This window comes from Eptesicus fuscus, chromosome 5, assembly GCF_027574615.1.
Source record: "Eptesicus fuscus isolate TK198812 chromosome 5, DD_ASM_mEF_20220401, whole genome shotgun sequence".
Taxonomy (NCBI): domain Eukaryota; kingdom Metazoa; phylum Chordata; class Mammalia; order Chiroptera; family Vespertilionidae; genus Eptesicus; species Eptesicus fuscus.
In genome coordinates, this window is record NC_072477.1 from 94,037,742 (window position 1) to 94,061,262 (window position 23,521).

At 37.4% G+C, this 23,521-nt stretch overlaps 1 protein-coding gene and 1 pseudogene across 8 annotated transcripts in view; both read left to right on the forward strand.

Annotated features, from left to right (window-relative positions):
* MINDY3 (MINDY lysine 48 deubiquitinase 3) overlaps positions 1 to 23,521 on the forward strand; it is a 104,617-nt gene that overhangs the window by 8,844 nt on the left and 72,252 nt on the right. For 2 of the 8 annotated variants that reach the window (XM_008150419.3, XM_028158887.2), the window contains exons 2-6: positions 7,588 to 7,667; positions 11,524 to 11,584; positions 13,418 to 13,594; positions 16,762 to 16,813; positions 17,629 to 17,743. In XM_008150419.3, coding sequence (XP_008148641.1) covers positions 7,588 to 7,667; positions 11,524 to 11,584; positions 13,418 to 13,594; positions 16,762 to 16,813; positions 17,629 to 17,743 — 485 coding nt within the window. Of the gene's footprint in view, positions 1 to 7,587; positions 7,668 to 11,522; positions 11,585 to 13,138; positions 13,151 to 13,417; positions 13,595 to 16,735; positions 16,814 to 17,628; positions 17,744 to 23,521 lie in introns of those variants that run through there. The other 6 variants (XM_028158888.2, XM_054716584.1, XM_028158890.2 and 3 more) reach the window with 6 other exon arrangements.
* Positions 21,149 to 21,806, forward strand: LOC129149178 (60S ribosomal protein L27a-like; annotated as a pseudogene).

The following is a 23,521-nucleotide window of genomic DNA, read 5'->3' on the forward strand; positions in this document are numbered from 1 at the left end:
CCTGAAAGTTTGACAGAGCCTAATTTTGCTTCTGAACATAGGCCCAACATGAGGGACTCTTTCCTTATTCCCAGTAAGGAAAGAGTTAGACAAATAGTGGAGCCCTCTGACTTCACCTCTTTTTCCTAAGTTGGACCTCAGATTTGGTTGTCTTCACATGAAAACCAGCACCTTACTTTTCATTTGTCCTTAAAATTTCCCCATCCACCTTACCTCTTTCCAGTCCTCCATTTAGCCTATCATTTACTTCTCCCAGGCTACTATGTATTGCTAGAAAAAAATTGTGGCCAACAAGAGTATTGTAATCAGATGTAGTAATCAAACCTTAGCTGAGCCCTCAATGTTTCTCTTAGTTCTGTATACTTGCTAGCTTTTATGTTTTTCAAAATTAAAATTCTCCTCTTCCCCTCCCCCTCTTAATGAGTATCATCTCTTTATCTAAATATTTTACTTAGAAGCCAGCTAAGAGTTACTTCTTCTAGGTCAGTGGCTGTCAACTTTTTTGAACTCAGGTCCCCTTTACACTCTAAAAAATTATTTAGGATTTCAGTATAAAAAAAAATTAGTGAGACCTGTGGCATTGTTCTACATTTTTGCAGATTTCTTTAATGTCTAGCTCATCAGAAGAAACTGGATTCTTGCCCTTGCTTCTCCATTTAGTCTGTTACAATATGTTGTTTTGGTTGAAGTGCATGCAGAAAATATAGCCTCATACAGATATGTAGTTGCTAAAGTAGGGGTATTATAATAGCCTTTTCAGACAATTATGGATATTCTTTGATATTACACTACTATAAGTGGTAGGTTCTTAGAGGTTAGTTGCAATACAGAATCTGAAGCCACATCTGTGCACTTTTTGTGCTCTGTTAAATTGAAATCCATTGTTTGGTCTTGTACTTTGAATGGATCTTTTACCCATACATTAGTTTCTAACAGCATACATTAGTCATTTGGAAATTATTGGTCCATTGGTTTATACAGAGCTTTCAAATGCTAACACATTTCATTATACTATATCAAAGGTAAAATTTATTATAACTAATGATCTCATTAGAGAATCTGAGTTTTGAGAAGCTGTGAAGCTGACAGTGGTGGACACAAGTTATTTAGAATTTTAGTTATTGTTTGAAACCTTGAAATGTTATCAGTGGCAAAAATAATCAGTTATTTTCCTTGAATTATCAGGCTTACTTCGTTCATTTCTGAGAAATTGTCTGCCAAATACTCATGTCTGAATAATCGTAGTTTGTCAGTAGCACCTCAAAGTAAAAATAGGGCTCCACAATAAATCAGATCAGCTTGTAGTTCAAACAATTGTTCAGGAGCTTTTCTTTGAGACAGCTATCAACCATAATACCTTAGTATATTGCAAAAGGGCTTTATGGGTAGTTTCATTTTGTCACATAGAATATTTTTTAAATGGGCATTGTATTTATGGTCAAGATTTAATAAAATTAGTAGTTTTTACTGCATCAGTAAGGACATTCTTAAATTAGCTACCTCTGTTTGTTTGAGGGCTTATGGTAGTGTTTATTAGAGCAATGACTGCTGGTATAGCTCAGTGTCACTGCCTTGATGTGTGTTTAAGGCATCAGCACTTTAACCCAGTATTGCTTTTGCACCATTACTGTGAATGAAAAGGGCAAGGAATGTATTGGTATTGCCATGAAAATGATGTTAACCTCTAGCAGATCAGCCGAAAGGGTCTTTGACTTCCAGAGCACTGTAGACCATACTTTATCCACAGCTAGCACCACCACACCGCTTTCTCAGCTCTTTCAGGACTTAGAATCCTTAAACTTCTTCTTTCCCACATAATCATTCTTTTCATTTTTTTAAAAAAAACTCATGCCCTTTAGTTTATGAAAATAATAATTCTTTATCCAGCCACCCTTCACAGTCATCCTTTCCCCCTTTACTTGTTTAACAAGTAGTTTGCATATACTGTTTCTCCTTATAGTCTGAATCACACCATAACCCTTTAAAATAGGGCTACTCTCCCCAGTGCTCCAAATTTATTTTTTAGTATTCCCAGTGACATGCTTAACTCAGCTTTTTAATTTATGTTTTAACTTAACTCAGCAGCATTTGTAATGATTGACTAGTCTTTGCTTCCTGATTTTTCCCTTCTAGGACCTCATTCTATTTTTCTCTTACCCTTCTAATCATTGTCAATCTCATTTGCTGACTCACACTCTGCTCACTTTTGGTTCTTAACTTCATTATCTTAGTTCTTCCTGTTCTCATTCACTTTAACTGTCGAGTTGATGTTTCAACTTTCTATCTTTAATCCTAACTCCCTACCCAAGATCCAGACCTATAATTCCCATTCATTCTGAATGTTGCCAAATGGTTGTCTTATATTTTTGAGACATAACATGCCTAGAAACAAACTCCCATTATCTTCACTCCCAAAACTTCAACAAGAATTTACTGAGCATTAACTATATGACATAGTAGGAAAACAGTGGTCAGTGGAACAGACAAGCTACCTATAAGGCAAGAAATTTAATAAACAAGTAACAGTGTAATTAATATGTGTAGTAAGTACTGGTTGTGCTGGGATGGTAAGAGAGATCTACTTAGATAGGTTTGTCAGAGAATATATATCTGAGGAGTTAATACCTAAATTGAGTCCTTGAGAATGAGAAGGATTCAGCTGTATGAAGAGAGAAGGAGAAAGAATATTTCATGCAGAGGGAACAGCAAACATCAAGGCCCCAGGTAAAGACCTTGGAATGTTCTAAGGGCCTAATGTCTCTGTAGATGATGAAAGTAAGAGTGAACTAAGGGAAGGTTGGATTGATAGATCATACATTGTCTTTAGGTCATAAAAAGGAGTTTGCATTTCATGCTAATTGCAGTGAGAAACCATTGAAATATTTTAAGCAGGCTGTGACAAAATCACATTTCCATTTCTAAAATAATTCCTCTGGTAACTATGGTGAACCCTTGTTGGAAGTCGGAGTGGGAGTGGGGTGGAATGGAGAGATCTGGTTGGGAATTCTTCACAGTATTCTAGGTGACAAAGAGATGATGGTGGTTTGAACCTGAAGGTAGACTAGAGATGTGATAGAAGTGGACAGACACAAGGTATGTTTTGGAGCCTTGAACTAAGAGGATCTTATCTTAAGGTGAAGCCTAAAAGACATCTGAGATTAAAAAAAAAAGAAGTCAGTGGTCAACACTTCTGATAACTTTCTGGGAGATTAAAAAAGAAAAGACGTGAAGAAATAGCTTTTATTGGTCAGTTTCTGAGGGGAGGGAGTATCAATTTGATTATTTGATCAGACCTAACAGTGAAAATGAGTTTGAGTAGCCACAGATTGAAAACCAGATTATTGCGGATTAAGTAAATTGTGAGATAAGAAAATTTAGACAGTGCATATAGACAACTAAGTGGGCTTTGATAGAGTGAGTGGTGATTATAATTTTTGGTGAAATGTCTTTTTTTTTATGGTCAAATGAGTTTTTAAGTTAAAACTTTACTTTTTTAGAGCAGTTTTAGGTTCACAGCAAAATTGTGGGGAAGGTACATAGATTTCCCATATATCGCCTGCTCCTACAATAGTATGCATAGCCATCCCTATTATCAATATCCTCTACTAGAGGGGTAGGTACCTTTGTTACAATTGATAAAGCTATATTGATACATCATTATCATCCAAAGTCAGTACTTTACATTAGGGTTCACTCTTGGTGTTGTACATTCTATGGGTCTTGACAAATGTAAATGACATGCCAACATTGTGGTATCATAGTTTTGTAGGCGGTGGGAACAGCACCAGGTATAATACCAGTGGGGTCAGACCAAACCTGGGTTTAGCAACCTCAGTACTTGTGCTCTGGCTAGGAAAGAATTCAGAGTCCAGACCCAAACTGTAAGAGAACATTTATTGGGTAAATCACAGAGGTAAAAATAGTAACTCCTAGAAAAAGTGGTCTTAGGAAACAAGTTAGAGGTCAAGGAAGGGCCCTTGGAGCTTGGGAGTGAGGAAGCTAATGGTAATGTGCCTGGGTCAAGGACGAGGAGGGGGAAGGAAAAGGGAAAGGCGCAGGAGTGTTCCCTGGAGAGAGAGCACACTGGGTCCTCCATCCTAAGTGGTTTAAGGGTAGAGATTTTAGGGGGGGTCCCAGGAGAAGATCTCAATATAATACTCAGCAGTTTTCTAGGTGTGTCCTTTCAGGGCTGTGGTCTCCACTGATTGATTGGTCGGCAACAGGGCAGGTGGTCCTTATTCAGTGCTGTTGGTCCTGAGGCTGATTTTGTTGAAACTGAGGCATAGATGTTATCTCTAGGTAGGAAAGGTCAGGGGGTCCAAACTGCTTGACCAGCACTATGCTAGGGGAGGAAAAGTCACTGGGGGCAAGGTCCCACCCTACAATTGATTGCCCTTTGCTGGGCACCTGACCCATGGTCTTTGCTCAAGTCTGTCTAATTGCCTACAACAATAGTATTTTCAGTGGCTTAAAAATCCTCTGTGCTTTATCTACTAGTATTCATCTCACATCTCTCCCTTCTCCTACCCACTGGCAACCACAGATCTTTTTATTGTCTCCATAGTTTAGTTGGAATTACACACTGTATGTAGCCTTTTCACTTTGGTTTCTTTTACTTAATAATATGCATTTAAGGTTTCTTCATATCTTTTCATAGCTTGCAAGCTCATTTCCTTTTAACACTGAATAATATTCTATTGTCTGGATGTACCACAATTTATCTATTCACCTACTGAAAGATATCTTTGCTGCTTCCAAGTTTTGGCAATTATAAATATAGTTGTTATAAACATCTGTTTGCAGGTTTTTGTTGTGGACATACGTTTTCATCTCCTTTGGGCAAATTCCAAGGAGTTTTTGGTGGATCTGAAGGTGTTTTTGTTCTTAAATATATGATACACATATAAATAGTGTTTGAAAGAGACTAAAAGGTAAAGAGAGAGGAAGTAGGTTGGGATGGGATCCTCTACATCAACAATTTTTAACCTTTTTCATCACATGGCACACATAAACTCATTACTAAAATTCTGTAGCACACCAAAAAATACATTTTTGCCCATTTGACAAAAAAAGGTGTAATTTTACAAAAATCAAAATAGTAATTACCTACCCTTTTTTGTTCCAAAGTGATTTTTAAAAATATCAGGTGTCTATACTTGTATATAAAGATTTCTGGTATCATACAAAGAATTAACCAATCAGATGTAACCTTATTATGCAAAGTGACCAATAAGATTATATGACCTATCTCTATACTAATAATAGCCTAGGTGGTTGTCATGCCCTCACGCATCACTCCCTAATGTCGTCACAAGATGACCGTCACAAGATGGCTGCATGTAGAGCAGAAGCGGGGCCCGGCAGAAGAGGCAGGTCACGACAGGGGAGTGCAGTTGTGGGCAATCAGGTCGGCAGGGGAGGGCAGTTGTGGACAATCAGGCCGGCAGGGTAGGGCAGTTGTGGGCGATCAGGCCTGTATGGGAGGGCAGTTGGGGGCCATCAGTGGCAGGGGAGGGCAAATGGGGGCCATCAGGCCGGCAGGGGAACAGTTAGGCATCAATCAGGCTTGCAGGGGAGCCGTTAGGGGGTGATCAGGCTGGCAGGCAAAAGCGGTTAGGGGCAATCAGGCAGGCAGGCAGGCAGGCAGATGAGCGGTTAGGAGCTAGTGGTCCTGGATTGTGAGAGGAATGTCCCCCGAGGGGTCCCAGATTGGAGAGGGTGCACAAATTTCATGCACCAGGCCTCTAGCATATATATTTATGGTTCAAGACAGGGAATTCACACTGGATGGCTATTGTGTTGGCTGTTGTCATTTTTTACTTGACAGTCTAAGGGAAAAGAGGTCAGTGTCCCTGACTGAGTAATCAGGTATTGCATGTTATAAAAATTCTTGCAGCACACCTGTTGAAAATCACTACTCTACACTATTTCTTACCTCACTTGCTATCATGTAGTATTTCAAGCTAGATACTTCAGTTAGCTCGAATTTCTTTTGTACCAAGCCTTTGTCCCACTTGCAGGTACTCATCAAATCTTAATGTTTACCACAGAAATATTGTTTGGATATAGTTTCTTCTCCACACTGTGTTGCTTTTATCAGTTTGGCACTGTCTCTGTAGGGCTGTTGAAACAACCTCATCCCCATTCTAGTCACTTAAAGAAAAAAAAAAAGTATGATAATATTAGTACTTGTCAGGGTGTGGCCCTTCCCATTATTAACCTCTTGTCAGTATCCCCTCCTCTTATTTACCATCTCCTCTATCCTACCCCCATATTGCCTTTCAGCTACATTAAATTTCCATCTGATCGATAAACGTGCCCTGCTCTTACCCTGTATCCTTTAATAAATGTTTTCTTCACCTGAAAGTTATCTTCCCATCCTTGCCTCTCTGGAAAATTCCTATTCTAGATCAACCTCAAAGTCACCTGTTATAATTTGACTTGGGCAGAGTAAGTCATACCTTTTTTTTGTTAATCCTCACCCAAGGATATTCTTCCTATTGATATTTAGAGAGAGAGAGAGTGGGTGGGGGGAGAGAGAGAAGAGACACATCAATTATTTGCTTCCCGCATGTGCCCCACTTGAACTGGGGATCGAACCTGCAACCTAGGTAGGATCCCTTGACTGGGGATCGAATCCAAGACCCTTTAGTCCACAGGCTGACGCTCTGACCATTGAGCCATGCGAGCCAGGGCAGTCGTTCCTTTCTGTATCCACAACACTGTCTTCATACTTCTGTTATAACATTCATTTCTTTATTTCAGTGATTATTTGTTCATATGTCTGTCTTCACCTGAACTGTTGGCTCCTCCAGACTACAGACTCATTCATGCTTATATCTTAGATGCTTGGTGCATTATCTGATGCTCATTAAATATTTGTTGGATGAGTGACTGAAATATAATCTTTAATGAAACTTTACATATTCCTAGCCTGTTGGAATTAGAAGTGATCATTTTGAAGATAACAGACGTAAAATGATTTCCTAAAGGCTATACACACAGTAACTCAGTTTTCACTTATGTCCTTGTGCTGTAGTGTGCCAGTGCTCTCTGTGGCCACTTCTACTAGCTGCTCTCAAAAAGTATTGGTTGGGGAATATTTAAATTAAGACGGAGCCAATATGAGTACATTCACTGCTATGTATGATGCCATTTAATAATTTTTAGCTTATAGAGACAAAAAATTGGGACAAAAATACATGTACTGTATGGAAAGGGTCCTGAGATTTTGTTAGAATTCAGTAGATTGACTGTCCAGTCTTCAAGAAAATGAAATTATATAAAAGTCAGATTTGGTATTCTTTTCCACACTTCATCCCCCTAGTCCACTTAGAGGGGTCCCTGGATACAAAATATTGTGTGTGCATGTGTGTGTAAGTGTTTATGTGCATTGTGTAGGGAAGCATAGGTCCCATATCTTTTTTCAAAGGGTTCCTTGATCCCCCCCAAAAGTTAACATGACTCCTGACTTGAAGATATGTTGCTGTGTGATAAGTGATCTTTCTCAAAGTAAAATACATTAAAAATTCTTTTAGCTGCTACTTGAATTACATTTTTAATCTTTGCTACTTGCTTTCATTTTAGGGTTTGTGTTTAGTGAATCAGAGGGATCTGCATTAGAACAGTTTGAAGGTGGCCCCTGTGCTGTTATTGCACCTGTTCAGGTAACATAGACTACTTTATCAACTCCTTAGAGGGACATGTTCAAACATTTCATACTTTACTTTTTGCTTTGTAATAAATATATTCTGTAATCATGATGCATGGTCAGTTACCTCGCAACTTTTATTCATGTAAATTGCTATAGATATAAAAAATATAAGTGAATTCAGCAGAGACACAACAGTATGGTGATTACCAGATGTGAAAGGGGCTTGGGGGAATTAGAAGAAGGTATAGGGGGAATAAATAGTGATGGAAGGAGACTTGCCTTGAAGTGGTGAACACACCAATGATGTATTGCAGAATTGTACATCTGAAACCTATATAATTTTTTTAACCAATGTCACCCCAATAAATTCAATAAAAAAGAAAAAAGTGAATTCAGAACAAGAGTAGGTTACACAGCAATAGCCTTTGGATTATATATATATATATTTTAAAAATATATTTTTATTGATTTCAGAGAGGAAGGGAGAGAGAGAGATAGAAACATCAATGATGAGAAAGAATCATTGATTGGCTGCCTCCTGCATGCCCCCTACTTGGTGGGAAGGGGGAGGAATCGAGTCTGCAACCCGGGCATGTGCCCTTGGCCAGAATTGAACCTGGGACCTGTTAGTCCTCAGGCTGATGCTCTATCCACTGAACCAAACCGGCTAGGGCTGGACTATATTTTCAAGAAAGCATAATAAGTGTTCCCTGATTTTCAGAAAATGAGGAATTAATGGTCATGTCATCTTTCTAATACAATGATCCTGTTGAATAATAACATTTTATACTACAGATAAGTACATTATAGCAATGATACTATTTTCATTTCATCTCTCTATAACAGTGGTCGGCAAACTCATTAGTCAACAGAGCCAAATATCAACAGAACAACAATTGAAATTTCTTTTGAGAGCTGAAAACTGACTTCTGCGCATGGGCCACGAAGTTTCAATAGCACTGTGCATGCGTGCCCGCTCGTGGTGTTTTGTGGGAGAGCCACACTCAAGGGGACAAAGAGGCGCATGTGGCTCATGAGCCGCAGTTTGCCGACCACTGCTCTATAAGAATAATATTCTTAAAATGTTGTATATTTTCATGACCTAAAACTTTATAAATTTTTAAAATAATTTGGCAGATTACACTATTTTAGGGTATAACTTTGGCCTTTAAATTAAACTTAATTGCAACTGATTTAAAACAGAGTTTGCAAAATAATAAAATATTTTAAATATTTATTTCTAAATATATTTTATTGAGTTTTTACAGAGAGGAAGAGAGAGGGATAGAGAGTTAGAAACATCGATGAGAGAGAAACATCGATCAGCTGCCTCCTGCACACCCCCTACTGGGGATGTGCCCGCAACCAAGGTACATGCCCTTAACCGGAATCGAACCTGGGACCCTTGAGTCCGCAGGCCGACGCTCTATCCACTGAGCCAAACTGGTTTCGGCTTAAATATTTATTTCTTATTTTATTAATCCCATAAAAGATAGGGTTAATCTGAATATATGTATTTGATTTTGAATATTGATGTGTAACATTGTTTGAATTTCAAAGGCTGATTTGTTATAACCATTACATTGTTAAGACCAAAAATTGAATTTTCAGTTTACTGTTACACTTATGTCTGAAACAGCAATGTAACTTTAGAACTGTTACAAAAGAAGCTTGAATTTGTTGTTTATGTTCAATCAGCAGGTTTTGAAAATAAATATTTAATGTGGTATTTATTATTCATTGGGCATAAAGAATGCATTCCTGAACTGTTAGCTTCAAAGTAAATTTCTCAAAACTTATACTTTATACACTTACTTTATTAAATTAAAAATATATTTCTTGAAGGAGGGGAAAAAAATCTCACTTCAGGGCTGATTCTAAAATAATGTCCTTTATAAGTCATTATTTCTTTAAAGAATTGATATATTTTTACATTAGTAGAATTATTAAAAAATTAAGAAAAAATTGAATGTTTGAACTTTGCTTGGGAGTTACTGAATATAAAGAATAAAACTTAACCATAAATTGATTAGAGAAATTATGTTGAATAACTGAGGCAAATTTTGGTTGCTAGTAGGAATCTTATTATCTAAATTTGAAGATTCCTTGTCCTTCTCATTTGCAAGTTAGATTATATTAACTTTGCTCCCTTGGGCCATTAATAGTACCTTCAGCTCTTTATTTATTGTAAGTTAATGAATGTAATTAAATGCAAGATATACCACAGGAGTTTTGTGTTTTATAAGATTCATTACATTTCCAAAATGGCAGTTATTTTTGCAAGTGGGATTGTTGTATAAAAAGAGATAACTAATGTTCAAAATCCTGATGTGACTTTGAGGTAGTAATTTAGTTTCATAGTCACATAAATCTTTTCAGTCATAGAGGAATTTTATTTATATTGCAATTTCAAGTAAAAGTCAAAATTAAATCAGTAAGAGTAATGAAGGGAAATGAGCAAGTTCAGGTATTAAAACTTTTTAAATTATAAAAAATAAAATAGGCGCTATTGCTAAAAGAATAGTTATACTATAGAACCAAATAATCAGTGGTGGAGAAAAATGAAGTTTACTAAGTGTCACTGATATGACTGGTTGCCAGTTTGAGAGAGAAAAATGAATTTAGATAATCTCATATCATATACCAAATATATTCTTAATATAATATTAAACCACAGAAAAACTAAAAATAATGTATTGTCAACCATCTAAGAGAAAGTATGAGTTCCAGACTCAGAAAAATATTTGCAGTGAATATTAACAATGAATAGATGTTGTCTTTCTTAAACAAAGATTTTGAACAAATTGGTTATAAAACACTAAGACCCCAGAGGTGAAGTGAGCATGTATATGCAATCAGAACAGGTGAAGTGGTGCTGGACAGCCAAAGAACCAAGATGTTCAACCTCAGTAGGAATCCAAGAAAGTACAAATAAAACTGTAACTAGAGTCTATACTGCTTACTCTTGCTAATCTTTAAATAGAAAATAATTGCTAGTGCATGTAAGGTAGGATAATGCTGGCATACTCATATATCACTATGTGGTATAAATTTGTACTTAGATTTTGGAAGGAATTTTACATTATAATTGGAACCATGATAATGCAGTTTTTTAATGTAATAATTGTACTTCCGTGTGAATCTTTCCTAAAGAAATAACCTTTAATATGGGAAACATTGTAGTCAAGAAATAGCTTTTATATTTATAGCAGCAAAAACATTGCAAACAATTTAGATAAGACTAGGATGCTCTAGCCCTTGAACTGCAATTTAAGAAGGAAACACTATACTACAGTGAACTATTTCCTATTAAATCAGCAATGTAACATACTTGGTTCATGTAAGGAAAGGTTAGAAATCACTTTGTTTTTATTCTCTCAAATCTTACAGCTGTTTTAGTTAAACCAGGAAGTTAGAAGCTTCTTATAAAGTGATGATTCATAGTGGTATTGTATCACAAATCAGAGCTAATAGAGCAGAATCACTCTTGTATTTAGATTTCTTTTCCTCCAAGGAATCAAAGAGAAATGTGGACTTATTCTTGTTTTAGAGGGCTTTCACTTTACATTTCTTTAAGTTTCCAGTCATGTGTCTGATTTTGAGTCAATTCTTCTATTTATCAGAAAATATGTATTATGAAAGAAGAAGAATTTTATGGACTCAGAATTAAGTTTATAATAATATTTCCTGGATAAATAATTATCCCCAGTTACTGTTAAATATGAAGTGGAGCCATTTGAAATTTTTATAGCGCTATTCAAAATATTAGAAAGGAGGTGCAAATTAGTAGTTTTATATTTTAAAATAAAAGAATGATATAAGTTATATTTGTGATGTGTGGTAATAATTATTGCTTTAATTGTATAAAGGCATTTCTTTTGAAGAAGCTCCTGTTTTCTTCTGAGAAGTCTTCTTGGAGGGATTGCCCAGGTATGATAGCTGTCTTATAAATGTTTACTCCATCCTCTATTTTACAGGTGATCTATGCAACATTCATTGGCAATAGTTAAGTTAAAATTATCTATCTTAAAAAGTGCACTATCAATGGGATATTTTTCCTTAGGTTTCTTTCTTTCTTTTTTTTTTTTAGATATGTTTTTATTGATTCTTAGAGAGAGAGGGAGAAGGAGAAAGAGATAGAAACATTGATGAAGAGAAACAACTGGCTACCTCCTGCATGCCCCTTACTGGGGATCGAGCCAAAAGATGGGCATATACCCTGACCGGAAATCGAACCCATGACCTCTTGGTGCATGGGTTGATGCTCAACCACTGAACCACACCGGCTGAGCATGTTTCTTTTTTTGATATTTCAGGAAAATTCATGGTCAGTGACTCCAAATTTTTAAATGCATATATTTCCAATTTGGTTTTCCCAAGACATATAAGACAGGATAATATAACTAAGGGAAAAAGCTTGTCCTCTTGCTAAAATAAGGGTAGAGCACCCTAAACTGTTAAATTACAGCATATTATAAGGAATAATTTTTTTTATGTTAGTTGTGTCTTAGCTCTGAGCAGGAACTCAGTTATCTTTGTATTTCTGCATCTTTTAGTATAATGTCTTCCACAATGCAAATAATTCAGAATTAAATTGCAAATGAAGCTGCCATAGCTTTTGCTTAGGTCAGAGAGCTGTATGGTACTACCTGATAATTCACTTGACAGTACAGAAATCTTTACTTTACTTACACAATTTTATGTGGACTTCATAATACCTTCTAAAAGGAGGTAGAATATATTATAATCCCAGTTAGTATATAAGGGCAAAACAACTGCCATTCCAAACCATGCCCATAGTGATTTTGAATTTAAGAGTTAAAAGTATCATTGTCATGTATTTTTTATTCATTAATAGTGGGAATGCAAAATAAAGTTTAGTAGAGAAGAGACTATTCAAGATATAATATTAACATGAATATTTTATTAGATTGCTTGCACAGAAATATATTCATATTGATAAAAATGTATATGCATTGTCATAAATGTCATATGCTGTGGAGGTTATAAAATGAATGGCATAGTTCTGGCCTTTAAAGAACTTTAAGTCTATTAGGAGAAATAGAAACCTCCCTATAGCATACAATTTGACATAGGCTATGTATACATCTTATCTGCTTTGTTTGAAAGTTTCAGAAAGCAGTACTACTTTTGGATAGTAATACTTCTTGTAAAGGGCAAGGTGGCTAAGGTTCAGGAAGAAATTGAGCATTTGTGCAAAATCTATAGTTCAAATCACTGTAATACAGTATTAGTAGCTTCTATATTATTGCAACATAACAACAATGGCCCCTGCTCATGTAATGAATTGTGGTATTGTTTGTGCTGAGGGTATGTTATCTCATTATCCTTATTCTATGGGACAGGAAGATCAAAGACATTAGATTAATTCAGAAATGGGGGAAAAATAGAGGTCTCAATAGGCCCTTACATAATAAAGGAAACCTCATGACTTAAATGTTTCATTTGCAGGTAAGTAAGAGTTGATTGCATCAGGTAACATATTTTTTTCTACTGATGTTTAATTCTGCATTTTTTAGGATTCTTTATCTCAGTAATGGAAATATTTAGTAATGGTGACATTGTAACCCTCAAGCACATTATTTTTCTAAAATATAATTTCAGATCAGTTGTTACGGATTTTCCCCCCACTTGGAATGCTTGATTTTCATTAAATGAAAACATTCTTAAGATTGTTATTCACGCCCGGATTATTTTTTTCCCAAAGGAAACCATTATAATTTGTACTTCGGTTATTTTTAGAGGAAGAGCGGAAGGAACTCCTTTGTCACACCTTATGTGATATTTTAGAAAGTGCCTGTTGTGACAACTCTGGATCATACTGCTTGGTTTCATGGTTAAGAGGAAAGACAGCTGAGGAAAATGCTAGTATTTCTGGGAGTCCTGCAGAGTCTAGTTGCCAAGTGGAACATTCTTCTTGTAAGATACATTTTTTTTTCCTAAAGTAATTTCTTATACCTTTGTTTTAATAAAACTATTGACCATTTTAAAGAATTAAAAATTTCATAACATGTCTCTTTTTCAGCCGAAGCTTAATTCATGAGCCTTAGTACTTTTCATTTCCATTTTGATTATCTTAATTACTAGAGGACATTGCATTTGTTTGTTTTTGCTTTCAATTTTTTTGGGAAAAAAAAAAAAGGAAATGTATTTCTTAAATTAAAAAAAAAATTCTACTGCTTGATGACATTCTCTTGTGAGCTTTGAAACTCTCATTTAGAAAGTTTAAAGAACGTATTTTTATATACTTTAATTTCAAATGCCTTAATGTTTACTTTTATTGGGGAAGAAAAGACTTTTTTTTTTTTTTTTTACTTCAGAAAACTTCTTAAAATAGTTTTTGTTACTTTATAGAGCAAAGATGGGGACTTTTTTTTTCATTATGTTTCCATTCTTCTTGAACTTTTTGGATAGTGTTACTGTATATGAATTATTTTAAAGTAATTTTAATGAGTTCTAATTTTGCCTTCATTTAAGTTTTCTGTGCTTGGAAGATTTTTCTTCAAAATAAACTAAATAACTATTCTCATTATAAAAATAATATATTCTGTAGTCTTTAGCCTTTGAAAATTCTTATGTAATTGGCCTAAAACCTGCCAGCATGAACTAGTGGTATAGAAATTAGATAAAAAGAATTGCTGTCCAGTTTTTCTTTCCAGGAACTATCTTGCTAGCAGTTGGCTTTTGATAATTGGTAGTTTCAAGTGCTTATATAGAATAAGTGACTTATTCTACCTATAATGCATTCCATTAACTAACATTGGAAATTGTTTTTAAGGAAATTAGACTACCGATGTCTAGAAAGTGAATTTTGATTGTTTGTGATTTACATCTTGCTTTCCCTATTGGTCTGTCTGTGATGCACTATTGCCTCCTTGAGCTAAACTGTGTCTGTGATGTCAGCATTTTCTCTTCTACCTCTGCAGTTACATTGGCAAATTATAATAGCACATTTACAAGGAAGACTTTTAAAAATTTAAACAGTTCAATGACATTTTTATTTTCAAGGACTTTCAATATAACCTTTCAAAAAATTTCACATTTTTAGGGTTGATAATATAGTTGAAGGAAACAAGTGGAAAATATTCACTAGTATGATAGTAAAAAATGTCATCAAGGTTAAAAAAAGAGATTGTTTTAAAATATTTTCTAGGTTTGACTGGATTGCATGTAAGCATATTTAATAGTTTCATTAAGTTATCAACATTTTAACAAAAATAGTTGAACTAATTAAAAATTATTTTAAAGATTAGGTGCTTAAAGCTAGTTTTTTATTCAAATATAAGAAAATAGTAAGATCTTTTTATAACATTTTTTATTAGTATCTTAGTATATACTGCGTACTTATGGACTGTGCTGTACATTTCATAGTGATAGGTTGAGTGGCCTGATAATATGTTAAATTTGGAACTAATTTAGGTGGGCATACTATATTGAATTCCCCTTCAAAAAACATTTTTACTGATTTTCCAATTTACTTCGCCTCATTTTAAAAGTTGACATGAATAAAACCAGATTTTAAATTTGTTTTTTTATAATCTATAAATTTGAAAAGTTTTGTTAACTGAAAATTTAAGAAATTTACTTTAGATGTTGACAAATTAAATGAACTTACATTAAGATTTTTATTCCATGTAACAATCTATTTTACCTGTTCTTTCCTTTATTCCCAGCTATGTTTTTTCTTGTGTTTTACATTTTTCCATTATCCTGCCTGCTAACTTTTTTATTTTGCTTGCCTCCTTTCTCTAAGTTACTATCTTTATGTCAACTTTTGTAGTGTATGCCCAGTAAAATTATTTAATAATCAGGTACAGGAAAATTAGTACAATTTGGAAAACATTAGGTAGAATTTTTATTTTATCCTGAAATTTTAAATGTGAACTATTTTCCCCATTGTCATTCTGCACAAACATTAATTTCATTGGCTTGTGTGGTGTGTATAGTTTTGGCTTCTGGTAACGCACACTTGTTTGCAGTAGAACACTCAGGTTCAATTTCAGTTTGTTTCCCACACAAATTAAAAGATTACTTAAGCCATTGTATTTTTAAAGACTTTAAAAAGTAATTTCAAACATTTGAATATTGATCCTAGACGTTGAAAGGCTAACGTAATGTGACTTTTTAAATTGTAAATCAAAAATTGAGAATTAATATTTGAAAGTACTAAGATTTGCTTTATAAATATACATATATATATAAACACATATGAAATTGTTCATTGTGATAAATTGAGTAGGCATTTTTATTCATCTTTAAAGACTTTATCTTTGTAGAGCCAAGATTCTCAGGATTGAAATCTCAGTCCTGCTGTTTATTGCTGTGTGCACTTGAGAGGATTCTTCTCTGTGCCTCAGTTTCCTCCTCTGCGAAATGAGGACTATTAGGGTTGTTATGAGGGTTAAGTGAAGTAAGACCAGTAGAGCATTTGACAAGGGGCCTGGCACTCAGAAAAGTGCTAAATAAGCATTACCTTTGATTTAAATGCTTTCTTTGATTTTTAAAAATTTATAATTGTGCTGGATTAATAAATGTAATCTAAGTAAGTTACTGAAAACTTCTCAACAGTTATATGAATTAATACGGAAACAAACTTAAAGCTGTCCTTGAACCTGTATAGTTTCAAAATGCTATGCCTTTTTATACACATTTTGTATAATGATTAAGCATTCAATGTAAAGATTTATACTATAAAGAGGAAGATTAGCTATGATGATTTTACTTGGATATATGGAATGAAAGATTATATGAAAGTGCAGGACACGTTACAATCATGTGTGAAGCACTATGATTGCCAATAATTTTTCGTATTTTATAAACGATCCCAGCATAACTGAATTAAAAAGAAGTGTATTATTTAATACTTCTACACTCTCAGTATTATATCCATTTTAGGTATAATCATGGTAACTAAAATGTTGAAATATAAATTTATGTAATACTAAAGTTGAAAATAAACTGAGGATTTTAAGGGAGTGAGAAAAGAGGGAAAATTTTGATTGCTTGAAAGTATTTACAGCCTGCTGTGTGTATCTTGTGTCATTTATTTGCCATGTGTAGTGCTGAAAAGTGTCTTTTATGTATAGCTGCCTTGGCTGTCGAAGAGCTTGGCTTTGAGCGATTTCATGCATTAATTCAGTAAGTAACATTGGAACATTTAAAATACTTACCTTGTGGACCCATTGCCATTTTAATTCTGTTCATACTGGGGAAAGGTACTTAGTTTTATATGCCTGAGATTAATTTGTTTTCAAATTAAGAAATAATTTGTAAATGTGTACTTAAATTATTCAAATTCCTAAATTAACTATAAAAATACACTTTTTATAACACTAAAAGCTTTTTCATCATGACAATGAAAAAATAATTTTAGCTTAATGTTTCTCTGTCCTGAGTGAGTATAAAGGTTCCTAGTAGAATAAGTATTTAAATTATTTATTGTTTATTAAAATATACTTTCTGTAGTTTTCATTAAAGCTGCCATGTTTTCATTAGATCATTTAAACTTTTTATTACAAAATAAAAGGGAGGGTAACAATGATGATAGAATTATAGGTGGCATTTGAAATATAACATTAATTTTTTAAAAAAGTTGCAAATACACAAAAGTCAAATTTTGTTTGTTCTTAAATTCATCTTAGAAGAGGGCCACTTTATTCCTTAAATAACTGTATGATTATTGAAGAATTTATTGATGACAGACAGTTCACCTAAGAGCTGAAGACATTCCCTACCAAGTATGCATTCTGTCTTAATGGTGTATATTATATATAGTGACAGTTGTCAGCAATAGCTTTTGCTTTTAATGGCTAAGTTTATATTTGAAAATTTGAGACGCAAAAATCTCCCGTTTGTATATGTAAATTTTAATCTATAAGACAATTTAAGAATTTTCCCATTTATGAAAGTAGTAAACCTTATGGTGTTCATATTTAATTCTTTTCACCCCCCAGGAAAAGATCATTCGGAAGTTTATCCGAATTAAAAGATGCTGTCTTGGACCAGTATTCAATGTGGGGAAGCAAATTTGGAGTATTGCTTTTTCTGTATTCTGTGTTATTGACAAAGGTTTGTTGAAAATGTTTCTGCTGGCTTTTATTAGTCTGAGTTTAGTATATTTTTCTGCTATAAGGACAAAATTTATTCTTTTTTTTAAAAAAAATAAATCTTTATTGTTCAGATTATTACAGTTGTTCCTCTTTTTTTCCCCCCATAGCTCCCCTCCACCCGGTTCTCACCCCACCCTCTGCCCTTACCTCCCCCACTGTCCTCATCCATAGGTGTACGATTTTTGTCCAGTCTCTTCCCGCACCCCCCACACCCCTTTCCCCTCGAGAATTATCAGTGCACCTTTCTATGCCCCTAATTCTATTATATTCACTAGATTATTCTGTTCATCAGATTTTTTATTCACTTGATTTTTAGATTCACTTGTTGATAGATATGTATTTGTTGTTCATAATTTTTATCTTTACCTTTTTCTTCTTCTTCCTCTTCTTAAAGAATACCTTTCAGCATTTCATATAATACTGGTTTGGTGGTGATGAACTCCTTTAGCTTTTTTTTTATCTGTGAAGCTCTTTATCTTACCTTCAAATCTGAATGATAGCTTTGCTGGGTAGAGTAATCTTGGTTGTAGATTCTTGCTGTTCATCACTTTGAATATTTCTTGCCACTCCTGTCTGGCCTGCATAGTTTCTGTTGAGAAATCACCTCACAATCGTATGAGTGCTTCCTTGTAGGTAACTAACTGTTTTTCTCTTGCTGCTTTTAATATTCTCTCTTTGTATTTGCCCTTGGCATTTTAATTATGATGTGTCTTGGTGTGGTCCTCTTTGGATTCCTTTTGTTTGGGATTCTCTGCACTTCCTGGACTTGTAAGTCTATTTCTTTCACCAGGTGGGGGAAGTTTTCTGTCATTATTTCTTCAAATAGGTTTTCAGTATCTTGCTCTCTTTCTTCTTCTGGCACCCTCATAATTCGGTTGTTGGTATGCTTGAAGTTGTCTCAGAGGCTCCTTACACTATCTTCATATTTTTGGATTCTTTTTTCTTTTTGCTTTTCCAGTTGGGTGTTTTTTGCTTCTTTGTATTTGAAATCTTTGACTTGATTCTTGTGATCCTCTAGTCTGCTGTTGGATCTCTGTATATTATCTTTTATTTCAGTCAGTGTATGCTTAATTTCTAGTTGGTCCTTTTTCATATCCTCGAGGGTCTCGCTAAATTTATCGGCCTTTTCTAGAAAATTCTTGAAAACCTTATAACCGTGGTTTTGAACTCTATATCCAGTCATTTGCTTTCCTCCATTTCTTTCATTTGTGACATGTTTCTTGGTCTCCGCATTTTGGCTGCTTCCATGTGTTGATAGAGTGGCTTTGTGTGCTAGGTGTCCTATAGGGCCCAATGGCTCAGCCTCCCCAGTTACCTGAGGTGGACACTCTTGGTGCACCCCTTTGTGGGCTGTGTGCACAGTTTTGTTGTAGTTAAGCCTTGATTGTTGTTGGTATCACTGGGAGGAATTGACCTCCAGACCAATTGGCTGTGAGGATCAGCTGTGTCTGTGATGGGAGAACTTCTGTGCTGGAGACACCCTTATGAGACAAGACTTGCTTCAATGGGGCTTATTGCTCACTGAGTCTGCCCCCTGAGTGTGTCCCTTATGGATCTGAGGAGTTGTAATCTGGAAGGTCCTACTCTGACCCCTGGGTACACTGGCTCTTGGACCTCCAAGGAGGTGCTAATTTAGTCTCTGCCTGAGGCTACCCAGCAGGAGCTATGGAGAGAGCTGCAGATTCCTCTTCTTTGTTTGGGTTTTGGAGGTGCCCAGATGAGGCCCAGCTGTGAAGCAATGCAAGCTGCTGCGGGGCCTTGGGCCTTCTTTTGGATGTTCTCGGTCTCACTGACTCAGCTGCAGTTTGTTAGGTAAGCTTAGAATTCAAAGGACCAGGCTATTCATATGCAAAAGCCTCTGTGCTCAGCTTGGATGGGGCGGAGTCTCAGGGCGGAGCAAACAACATTGGCTTCGTGGGATGGGATCTCAGGGTGGAGCACACAGCAATGGCTTCCCATCAACCCTGCCCTAAGAGGCCCCTGGGTCTCAGTGTCCTGCGGTAATCACTGCAAGCACCTCTGAGAGAAAGCCACCCTCGAGTTTCGCCTGCTGCCAGACAATCCAGTTTTTTCCCGTATGAGTCTGGGTCCCCCGAGTCTTGCCTGGAACTGGAGTTCAGAGCAGTCGGGAACTTTGTCTCCCTCTCGATTGAGAAAGTCAGCCGTGTACTCAGTTGCCAGCCCTCTCTGCGTGCGTGCCTCCCTCTCCATGCGCGTGCCTCTGTACCTCTTCCTTCTGCAGCTCCTGTGAGTCTCAGTGTGCTTTTCTCTTTCCTTTTAGTTGTAGAATTTCCACTCAGCCAGCCTTCCTGTGCTCTGGATGATGTCCATTTTTTCTTTTAGTTGTAGTTTTGAAATTATTGTGGGAGGCAGCAGTTTAGGTGTTTACCTATGCCGCCATCTTGGTTTCTCCAAAATTTATTCTTGATGCTGTTTCTAAATCTCAGAATAAAACTCTCTTATGCTAATAGTAATTCTTTTTCCTCCCACTTATTTGTTACTTAACCACTTTGAAATTGACTTTCACCCCTGCTCTTCTGGACTGCAGAGGTTATCATTAATGTGCTATGTCAATGAGATGCACTCAGTTCCTCTGAATTTTATTTCCTTTGCTCTTAGCAATGTCTGGCAATTGACACTTTAACCCCTTCTGAAAGCTCTTTCTAACTCCCACTCCCTTTTTTAACTTATCTGATAAATCATTGCACTAAGTTCTCTTTCTGTAATGTCTCATAATTACTTTTTTTTGGTTTATATCTTTTCATGTTTACCTATTATATTCTTCTTTCTCTTCTCCACTAAGCTCTCCCCCCCCCCCCCCACTAAGCTTTTATATTCCATTAATTTCAGTCCCTGGGTTCTGTATTCTGCTTCTTTTATGGATATTTCATTCCCTCAGCTTACCTTTATGTGTTTAATTCCAATATGTACAATACTAGTGCTTCCCTTTTTTCCAAGTGCCTATTAGTCCTAGTTATCTAACCAGACTTACCATGCTAAAATCAAACTTCTTTCATTAGACACATGTTTATTGAGTATTGACTATATGTTAGGCCCTGGGCTGATAATGTTGGGGATAGAATTGTACTGAATGGTTCCTCTTCAGTGTTTTAAAAAACAATTGACACATTAATGATTACTTCCATTATGGCAGCGTTTTTTGGTGTGTGTGTGTGTGTGTGTGTGTGTGTGTGTGTGTGTTGCATGCACAAAGAAGGGAAAATAGTAAAGGTATACCTAACTTTATTTGGTGAAATGAAAGCGGGGGGGGGGGGGTCCTTGTATAGTAGAGATCATTCAGTGAATGAGGAAAAGTTTTCTAGACAGAAAAGCTGTGGGAAGCTCTTGCCTCTTGGTCACCGACATGCCATCCAGACTGAGGACGACCCAAAAACTTCAGGGCCACGTGAGCCATGGCCACGGCCACATTGGCAAACACAGGAAACACCTGCGGGGGGGGGGGGGTGGTGAGGTAATGCTGGTGGCTTGCATCATCACAGGATTAACTTTGACAAATATCACCAGGTTACTTTGGGAAAGTTGGTGTGAGGCATTACCACTTAAAGAGGAACCAGAGCTTCTGCCCAACTGTCAACCTGGATAAACTGTGGACCCTGGTCAGTGAGCAGACACGGGTAAACGCTGCCAAAAGCAAGACTGGAGCTGCTCCTATCATTGATGTGGTGTGATCGGGCTACTACAACGTTCTGGGGAACGGAAAGTTCCCAAAGCAGCCTGTCATTGTGAAGGCCAAGTTCTTCAGCAGAAGAGCTGAGAAGATGATTAAGGGTGTTGGTGGGGCCTGTGTCCTGGTAGCTTGAAGCTACATGGAAGGAAGTTCATTAAAATGTCCACAATTAAGAAAAGAAAAAAGAAAAGATGTGGGAAGATTTTTCCAAGTAGTGGGGATAGCAAGTATCTATCATCTACACTAATAAAAGAGAAACATGCAAATTGACCATACCTCCGTTATGCCCACAAGCCATGCCCATCAGGCAATCAGGAGTGAGTATGCAAATTAACCCAACCAAGATGGTTGCGACCACAGAGTGAGCAGGAGGCTTGGGTTGCCCCTGGCAATGGAGGAAGCCAAGTTTCCCGCCCGCTCTGGCCGGGAAACTCAAGGCTACAAAGTTTCAATTATAGAAGATAAATAAATCCCAACAAAAATGGTGGCAACCACGGAGCTGGAGAGAGCAGGAGGCTTGAGTTGCCCCTGGTGGTGGAGGAAGCCGAGCTTCCTAGCTGGCCCTGGCCTCCGCTCAAGACTACAAAGTTTCAATTATAGAATATAAATAAATCGCAACAAAAATGGCAGCAGTCATGGAGCTGGGGCCAGCCGGAGTCTTGGGTTGCCCCCGGCGATCGAGGAAGCCAAGCTTCCTGCCCGCTCTGGCCGGCCCTGGCCTCCGTTCAAGGCTGCAAAGTTTTAATTATAGAAGATAAATAAATCCCAACAAAAATGGCGGAAGCCACGGAGCTGGAGAGAGCAGGAGGCTTGGGTTGCCCCCGGCGATGGAGGAAGCCAAGCTTCCTGGCCGGCCCTGGCCTCCGCTCAAGGCTACAAAGTTTCAATTATAGAAGATAAATAAGTCCCAGATACCAGGGCCTCCGCTTGGGTTGCCGGGGGGTGGAGGGGTGTGGCTGGCCTGCAAACCACCACAGGCCCCTTGCCCAGGCCACCACAGGCCACAAGGGAACCCCCACCCTGATCCGGTTCACCCTTCAGGGCAAACCAGCCGGCTCCCACCCATGCACCAAGCCTCTATCCTATCTAATAAGAGTAATATGCAAATTGACCATCACTCCAACACACAAGATGGCTGCCCCCATGTGGACACAAGATGGCCAGCAGGGGAGGACAGTTGGGAGGGACCAGGCCTGCAAGGGAGGGCAGTTGGGGGCGATAGGGCCAGCAGGGGAGGGCAGTTGGGAGGGACCAAGCCTGCAAGGGAGGACAGATGGGGGTGATCAAGCCTGCAGGGGAGGGCAGTTAGGGGTGACCAGGCCAGCAGAGGAGGGAAGTTGGGGGTGACCGGGCCTTCAGGGAAGGGCAGTTGTGGGGTGACCCAGGCCTGCAGAGGAGAGCAGTTGGGGGGGACCAGGCCTGCAGAGGAGGGCAGTTGGGGGGGACCAGGCCAGCAGGGGAGGGCAGTTAGGGACAATCAGGCTGGCAGGGGAGCAGTTAGGCATCAATCAGGCTGTCATGGGAGTGGTTAGGGGGTGATCAGGCTCGCAGGCAAAAGTGGTTAGGGGCAATCAGGAAGGAAGGCAGGCAGGCAAGCAGTTGGGAGCCAGCAGTCCTGAATTGTGAGAGGGATATCCGACTGCCTGTTTAGGCCTGATCCTATTGGACATCCTTCAAGGGGTTCCCGATTGGAGAGGGTGCAGGCTGGGCTGAGGGATACACACCCCCGTGCATGAATTTCGTGCACCAGCCTCTAGTAATCTATAATAATAAAAGCATAATATACTAATTAGACCGGATGTCCTTCCAGATGAAGCTGGGGCTGTGAGGGAAGCCCGGGTCCCAGGTGCCTGCCAGTGGCGGGGGGAAGGAAGGCCTACTCTTTTTTTAAAATATATTTTATTGAAGTTTTACAGAGAGGAAGGGAGAAGGATAGAGAGTTATAAACATTGATGAGAGAGAAACATCAATCAGCTGCCTCCTGCACACCTCCTACTGGGGATGTGCCCACAACCAAGGTACATGCCCTTGACTGGAATCGAACCTGGG